Source organism: Homarus americanus, unplaced genomic scaffold (genome assembly GCF_018991925.1).
Source record: "Homarus americanus isolate GMGI-L3 unplaced genomic scaffold, GMGI_Hamer_2.0 scaffold32929, whole genome shotgun sequence".
NCBI classification, from domain to species: domain Eukaryota; kingdom Metazoa; phylum Arthropoda; class Malacostraca; order Decapoda; family Nephropidae; genus Homarus; species Homarus americanus.
The window spans coordinates 5971122-5980490 of record NW_024737097.1 but is presented as its reverse complement, the minus strand read 5'-3'; the positions used below and the strand labels follow the sequence as shown (position 1 = coordinate 5980490).

The 9369-nt window shown below is 39.9% G+C and overlaps 1 protein-coding gene across 1 annotated transcript; it reads right to left on the bottom strand.

The window, feature by feature from the left end:
• Positions 1–2270: 2270 nt before the first annotated feature.
• LOC121873367 (probable serine/threonine-protein kinase DDB_G0283337) lies at positions 2271–3983 on the bottom strand. Its single transcript, XM_042376920.1, has one exon. It carries the CDS (start codon positions 3981–3983, stop codon positions 2271–2273), a length of 1713 nt encoding a protein of 570 aa, XP_042232854.1.
• Positions 3984–9369: the final 5386 nt, after the last annotated feature.

The following is a 9369-nucleotide window of genomic DNA, read 5'->3' as shown; positions in this document are numbered from 1 at the left end:
AAAGGGTACAGTCCTGTTCACAAGTAGCACTAGCTATTACCAACAATTTATCCCAGGGAGCTGAGTATGCCGTGACCTTTCCCCTAGCGAGGTCAGGCGTTGTAGGTGGCAATGAAGTAATAAAAGTTAATGGTAGAGTAATATCAAATAAACGATATGGTTACAAAAACTGGTCTACAGATTAGTGGAAAAGGGTGAAGAATATGGGTTAAGAATTAATGCTATAAAGACGAAAGTAATGGTTGTTTCCAAATAGGAAATAAATCCTAAAATAAAAATTATGGTAGGTAACTGTGAACTTAAGCAAGTGGAAAAAATTGTGTATTTGAGAAGCATAAAAGTAGGTGTAATGGTAATGTGCGAAAGAAATCATAACAAGAATAATGCCCCAAAAAAGCATTTAATAATCTGAAGGATGATACATTGGCCGATGTCACTAACTCGTCCAAAGGGGTTGATATGAAGGACCTCAAGTGGTCATGGATTGATTTTGATTTTGCCGCTTGCAGCGGCTACTTTATTGTGCACCCCACACTCATCCTGTGAGCGGTAGCGCAAAAGGATTACAGAGTAGGGTTTACAAAGGGTCATAATAATTAACCCCCGTTGTCAGGATATTATGGCACTGAAAGTTACACAGTATTTCATTTACATTATTTGTTTAGTTCTATACATAAAGGGTAACTTATTCACAAATGCGTGAGTACAGGCGTGTGAGGCAGTATGTCTGGCCTCACACTTTGTTATTCACATTTACGTGGGAGGTATTCAAGCACATTGCGTATTTGGTTCTGTACATGAGAATTGATATAGTTACTAAGTGCAAAAAAGTGGGGACACCGGGTGGTGTGGTGTTCACATGGTGCAGTAACTCGTCCATAGGTTTTGATATGAAGTACCTCATGTGGTCATGGAGACACCAGGTGGTGTAGTGTCCTGTCACAGTACCTCACTTTCTGCTAAGCAGTGTTGTCTTATCGTGTGGTCAGATGTAGAGCATACCCATGGTTGTCCCAGGGTGGACTGATTATCACGGCCTGGTCAGAAGATAGTGTAGTGGTCAGTTCCCAGGGGTGTTTATCTCTGGGTGTGAACCTCACTGGTGGGTTACTGCTCTTACTGGTACTGTCTAGTGCTGAATTCACTGGCTTAAACACTGTTCATCACTGTTCAACACTGATCCCTCCTCTTTCCGAAACAAAATTGTCACTTTTGGCGGGATTTTCTTGATATCCCGGTGGTGAGGATGGGTCGAGGAGAAGGACTTAGGAAATGGGCCAATATTGGCCATGTGTGTGTGTGTGTGTGTGTGTGTGTGTGTGTGGAAGAATGCAGTACAAAATATTAACAGAATAAGACAGAAATAATGAAATAGCATAGGAAACAAAATTGCACAGCAACACAAAACGAATAGACACATTTATGAGAGAGAGAGAGAGAGAGAGAGAGAGAGAGAGAGAGAGAGAGAGAGAGAGAGAGAGAGAGAGAGAGAGAGAGAGAGAGAGAGAGAGAGAGAGAGTGGGGTTTTTAATCCAGGCTAATTACATAATCGTAATTACCACTAAATGAGTTAAGAGTGTATATATCCCCACTTAATTACGTCACAGGTACAGCACCAACTCTCGGGTCTCAGTGTCTGTCCTCTTCATGAATAATATAATATTTTGGCAATGGCAGTCACCGACACCCTATTAAAGGAGATTCGATTCTTTGACAATATATATATATACAGTATATATATATATATATATATATATATATATATATATATATATATATATATATATATATATACTGTATATATATATAGATGTGGTGCACTGTTCCATTATTGATTAACCGCTTCGTGACAAGAAGAAGAAGACGGGGAATAAGAAGATGGAAGAAATATACCAAAGAGGCATACCACGGGTCCAATACACCAAACCAATTACTTACAATTACTTACATAATACAAGAACATTCTACGACCAAAAGGACCTTAAAAGCTGACGGCCAGATATTTTAATAAAAGTAGAAGAAGGAAAGCTTCAAGAGCTATGGCTATTCTGTAACGTGAATAGATCCGAAATTGTACACCAGACACATCCGGTTGTTGCTGTAATTATAATGAGTCTATACCTGAATGTTGCTGTATTGGTACTTTACCTGATTGTTTCTGTACTGTCACTGTACCTGGTTGCTGCTGTACTTATGCTGTAACTGTACCTGTAATGAAAGAGAGACGTGTGTGAATGACGGTACAGACGTGACGGAGGGTAGAGGAAGGATTAATAAACATAAAATTTCACCACAAACTCCATGACTACAGTATTACTGGTCATGACCACAGTATTACTGGTCATGACCACAGTATTACTGTTCATGACCACAGTATTACTGGTCATGACCACAGTATTACTGTTCATGACCACAGTAATACTGTTCATGACTACAGTATTACTGCTCATGATCATAGCATTACTGGTCATGATCAAAGTATTACTGCTCATGATCATAGTATTACTGTTCATGACCACAGTATTACTGTTCATGACCACAGTATTACTGTTCATGACCACAGTATTACTGGTCATAACCACAGTAATACTGGTCATGACCACAGTATTACTGTTCATGACCACAGTATTACTGGTCATGACCACAGTATTACTGTTCATGACCACAGTATTACTGGTCATGACCACAGTATTACTGGTCGTGACCACAGTATCAATGGTCATGACCACAGTATTACTGTTCATGACCACAGTATTACTGGTCATGACCACAGTATTACTGTTCATGACCACAGTATTACTGTTCATGACCACAGTATTACTGTTCATGACCACAGTATTACTGTTCATGACCACAGTATTACTGTTCATGACCACAGTATTACTGGTCATAACCACAGTATTACTGGTCATGACCACAGTATTACTGGTCATGACCAAAGTATTACTGGTCACGACCACAGTATTAATGGTCATGGCTACAGTATTACTCTTCATGACCACAGTATTACTGGTCATGATCATAGTATTACTGTTCATGACCACAGTACTACTGGTCATGACTACAGTATTACTGTTCATGACCACAGAATTACTGGTCATGATCATAGTATTACTATTCACGACCAAAGTATTACTGGTCATGACCACAGTATTACTGGTCATGACTGCAGTATTGCTGTTCATGACCACAGTATTACTGGTCATGACCACAGTATTACTGGTCATGATCATAGTATTACTGGTTATGACCACAGTATTACTGTTCATGACCAAAGAATTACTGGTCATGACCACAGTATTACTGGTCATGACCACAGTATTACTGGTCATGACCACAGTATTACTGGTCATGACTGCAATATTACTGTTCATGACCACAATATTACTGGTCATGACCACAGTATTACTGTTCATGATCATAGTATTACTGGTTATGACCACAGTATTACTGGTCATGACCAAAGAATTACTGGTCATGACCACAGTATTACTGTTCATGACCAAAGTATTACTGGTCATGACCACAGTATTACTGGTCATGATCATGGTATTACTGGTCATGATCATAGTATTACTGTTCATGACCACAGTATTACTGTTCATGACCACAGTATTACTGTTCATGACAACAGTATTACTGTTCATGACCACAGTATTACTATTACTGGTCATGATCATAGTATTACTGGTTATGACCACAGTATTACTGTTCATGACCACAGTATTACTGTTCATGACCACAGTATTACTGTTCATGACCACAGTATTACTGGTTATGATCACAGTATTACTGTTCATAGCGACATTATTACTGTTCATGACCACAGTATTACTGTTCATGACCACAGTATTACTGTTCATAGCGACATTATTACTGTTCATGACCACAGTATTACTGTTCATGACCACAGTATTACTGTTCATGACCACAGTATTACTGATCATGACCACAGTATTACTGACCACATGACCACTGGTCATGATCTGATCATGTATTACTGGTTATGACCACAGTATTACTGTTCATGACCACAGTATTAATGGTCATGGCTACAGTATTACTCTTCATGACCACAGTATTACTGGTCATGATCATAGTATTACTGTTCATGACCACAGTACTACTGGTCATGACTACAGTATTACTGTTCATGACCACAGAATTACTGGTCATGATCATAGTATTACTATTCACGACCAAAGTATTACTGGTCATGACCACAGTATTACTGGTCATGACTGCAGTATTGCTGTTCATGACCACAGTATTACTGGTCATGACCACAGTATTACTGGTCATGATCATAGTATTACTGGTTATGACCACAGTATTACTGTTCATGACCAAAGAATTACTGGTCATGACCACAGTATTACTGGTCATGACCACAGTATTACTGGTCATGACCACAGTATTACTGGTCATGACTGCAATATTACTGTTCATGACCACAATATTACTGGTCATGACCACAGTATTACTGTTCATGATCATAGTATTACTGGTTATGACCACAGTATTACTGGTCATGACCAAAGAATTACTGGTCATGACCACAGTATTACTGTTCATGACCAAAGTATTACTGGTCATGACCACAGTATTACTGGTCATGATCATGGTATTACTGGTCATGATCATAGTATTACTGTTCATGACCACAGTATTACTGTTCATGACCACAGTATTACTGTTCATGACAACAGTATTACTGTTCATGACCACAGTATTACTGTTCATGACCACAGTATTACTGGTCATGATCATAGTATTACTGGTTATGACCACAGTATTACTGTTCATGACCACAGTATTACTGTTCATGACCACAGTATTACTGTTCATGACCACAGTATTACTGGTTATGATCACAGTATTACTGTTCATAGCGACATTATTACTGTTCATGACCACAGTATTACTGTTCATGACCACAGTATTACTGTTCATAGCGACATTATTACTGTTCATGACCACAGTATTACTGTTCATGACCACAGTATTACTGTTCATGACCACAGTATTACTGATCATGACCACAGTATTACTGTTCTTGACCACAGTATTACTGTTCATGACCTCAGTATTACTGTTCATGGCCACAGTATTACTGTTCATGACCAGAGTATTACTGTTCATGACCACAGTATTACTGATCATGACCTCAGTATTACTGTTCATGACCACAGTATTACTGATCATGACCACAGTTTTACTGTTCATGACCTCAGTATTACTGTTCATGACCTCAGTATTACTGTTCATGACCACAGTATTACTGATCATGACCACAGTATTACTGTTCATGACCACAGTATTACTGTTCATTACCACAGTATTACTGTTCATGTACACAGTATTACTGTTCATGACCACAGTATTACTGATAATGACCACAGTATTACTGTTCATGACCAGAGTATTACTGTTCATTACCAAAGTATTACTGATCATGACCACAGTATTACTGTTCTTGACCACAGTATTACTGTTCATTACCAAAGTATTACTGATCATGACCACAGTATTACTGTTCTTGACCACAGTATTACTGTTCATGACCTCAGTATTACTGTTCATGGCCACAGTATTACTGTTCATGACCAGAGTATTACTGTTCATGACCACAGTATTACTGATCATGACCACAGTATTACTGATCATGACCACAGTATTACTGTTCATTACCAAAGTATTACTGATCATGACCACAGTATTACTGTTCTTGACCACAGTATTACTGTTCATGACCTCAGTATAACTGTTCATGACCACAGTATTACTGTTCATGACCACAGTATTACTGTTCATGTCCACAGTATTACTGTTCATGACCACGTATTACTGTTCATGACCTCAGTATTACTTTTCATTACCAAATTATTACTGATCATGACCACAGTATTACTGTTCATTACCACAGTATTACTGTTCAAGACCACAGTATTGCTGGTCAAGACCATAGGATTACTGTTCATGACCTCAGTATTACTGGTCATGACCACAGTATTACTGTTCATGACCACAGTATTACTGTTCATGATCACAGTATTACTGTTCATGACCACAGTATTTCTGTTCATGACCACAGTATTATTGGTGATGACCACAGTATTACTGGTCATGACGATAGTATTACTGTTCATGACCACAGTATTACTCTCCATGATCACAGTATTACTGTTCATGACCACAGTATTACTGTTCATCCCCAGGGCCGGATTACATTTTCCCTCGAGTTTTGAAAGAGTGTAAGGAACAGATTAGCGGACCCCTCGTAAATTTATTTACAAAATCATTAGACCTGGGAGTTGTCCCAGGCTTGTGGAAACAGGTAAATGTAGTACCCATATTCAAAAAGGGAGACAGCATCAGCGTCAAATTATCGGCCGATTAGCTTGACGTCAGTAGTGGGGAAATTTCTTGAATCAATTATAGCAAATTGCATCCGACCGCATTTAAAGAAAAACAAATTAATCTACGACTCTCAACACTGATTTACAAAGGGAAAATCTTGTCTACCAAATTTGCTGACTTTATTAGGAAAGTCTTCCAGGTAGTAGATAATGACGAAAATTACGATGTTATTTAATTAGATTTTAGCAAAGCGTTTGACAGAGTACCGCATCAAAGGCTTCTGAGAAAAGTTAAGGCTCATGGTATCGAGGGGAAAGTTTTAAACTGGATAAAATCATGGCTCACCGATAGATCACAGAGGGTCAGCGTAGATGGTGTTAAATCTGAGTGGGGCTGTGTAACCAGTGGGGTTCCCCAGGGATCAGTACTGGGTCCACTCTTGTTCATAATCTACATAAACGATCTAGATACTGGGATCAGCAGTGACATAAGCAAGTTTGCGGATGACACCAAAATAGGGCGGTAGATTAATTCAGGGTAGGATGCAAATGCACTTCAAGAGGATTTAAATAAACTGCAAGAGTGGTCAGAAAATGGCAAATTAAATTAAACACCAGCAAGTGCAGCGTGCTTAATATTGAAAAAAACAAATACTGGCAATGTATACAGACACTCTCTCTCAGAGAGAGTGTCTGTATGGTACCGTATGGATAAACAAGACAAAAGAAATTAAACATTTATTTACTCTAAAACAAATACAACATAAATGTATATAAAATAAATTTGTATGTGCACAAACAAGTAATTTTTACCCGACAATGAGACCTAACTACCGCTTGGTTCGTTCCTTAGTTGGAGCTGTTCTATTTGCAAAGGTAGGAATCTTAGTTCACAGACTAACGTATTGTATCCGATCTTCTCAATCTCGAGCTTCATTAGTACCTGCCGAATTGATTAGCATTTGTTGGAATGACACTGGGTGTATACGTCGACACAACACGACGAGAGACAGCTCCCAGCCAGGCCACAACACCGGTCTCCAGGACAGCCACCTCTGCTCCAGTACACCTGTTAACTGCAAAAACTAGTCACCCTACTTAATACCTAGCAACAACCACCATGTCCTCTTGATTCGATATAATACTATTTTCACAATTGAAATGCCACACTGGATACATACCTCTTTAGTAACGGAGACAGATGAAATACAGCGTAAATACTCTCCCTCCATACACGATTATCGAGGGCGACCCAGGCTGCCTCAACCGCAGCTGCTGTGTGACTCGTATCAGCAACCCTCACACACCTCTCAACTAAACTCAGAGACCAACTCGAACCTAACCCGAAACACTAACTAAACCCAAATGAACCACCACCAATCCAATGAAGCCTCAAAGTTACTACTCATCCTGACAGATAGGCAACGTACCCTCTAAAAATGGTGTCGAGATCGTCCTCAGAGTAGTTATATATAACCTTTAAACGAAATAATTCGGTATGCCTGAAGAAGTGAGTCGCAGCAGCCAAGTGGTTTGAGTTGGTCTAAAATTTCATTCACATATCCTAGACTTTGATCTGGGTACAATTTCGTTCATTGTGAGGGCCTTCGACTGCCTTCTCCTGACTGTCGCCTCGCACGCACACACATACTTGTCGATCCAGAAATACATTGAGAACGTTAATCATACGTCGGTTCGTGTATGATACTGAAGTTGTTACTCGTACGTCTGGTCGTGTATGATACTGAAGTTGTTAATCGTAGGTCTTGTCGTGTATGATACTGAAGTTGTTAATAGTAGATATTAGTTATATAAGTAGATCGTAGTTATATAAAGCACGTTGGCAGCAGGGTGTGGTGGGGGGTGTACATTTACAGAATTATTATATTTTGTCATTATAAAGTTCTCTCCTCTTCTGTGTCTGAATTTCTGTCTGTGTTTGATATTTTCCTGCACACACACACACACACACACACACACACCCCACCACACAAACACAGACACACACACACACCCAGCCACACATATACACACACACACACACGCACACGCACACACACAAGCACACACAAACACACACACATATGTTAGTGACCTCACTGAGTGAGGACGTGTCCCCTGGCGCTCCGCAGCAGCCAAGGTCACTACGTGGACCTGTAGCAAATTTAAGACAGTTCAGTACTTTTACGGGAAGACTGCGTATTCTCGAGGTGTCAGTGATTGTGAGTGCTAGATTTGTGAATATGTCCGTTCCAGTGTCACGATACCGTCACACCGACCTGTTTCGGCTGAAATGTGTTGTGACCTCACTAGAGGAAAGGTCACGGCTGCTTAGCTCTGCTCCCTGGGATAATTATCAGATATGGCTAGGGCTACTTGGGAACGGGGTTACGCCCTTCTGTGGGCTGAGTTAGAGAGTACAAAGGAAAAAAACCTGAAAATAGAGGAAGAAAACTTGAAATTAAAGGAAGAGGAGGCGATGATGAAGGAAGAAACGAGATAAGAAAAGCCCGTGAATGACGATACTCTGGGGAATGGAAGGTTGTGAGGAGAGGGACGACCAAACTGGTGGTGAAGTTTACCAAGGATACGACAACAACGACAACAACAGCTAAGTGTACCAACTCGTTCAGTCCCTTGATAGACGAATTGGAAGTTAGTACAGTCAGGGACAGGGCTGACAAGGAAGGTATAAAAACTTTAATTCTTGGTGACTCACAGGTAAGGTACTTGGACAGAGCCTTTTGTGGTAAAAATAAAAATAGGATGAGGGTGTGTTTGCCAGGGGCTGGGGTGAGGGATATAGTTGACAGGATGGACAATATCTTGTCTGGTAATGGGAACAAACCCATTATCTGCCTCAGTGCAGGAGGCAATGATATTGGCCGGTGTAAGAGTGTAGAGCTTCTTGATAAGTGCAAGACAGCTATAGATCGTATTAGGACTAAGGGAGGGATCCCTATCATATGTGGTATCCTGCCTAGAAGGGGAGTTAGCAATGAATGGTTGT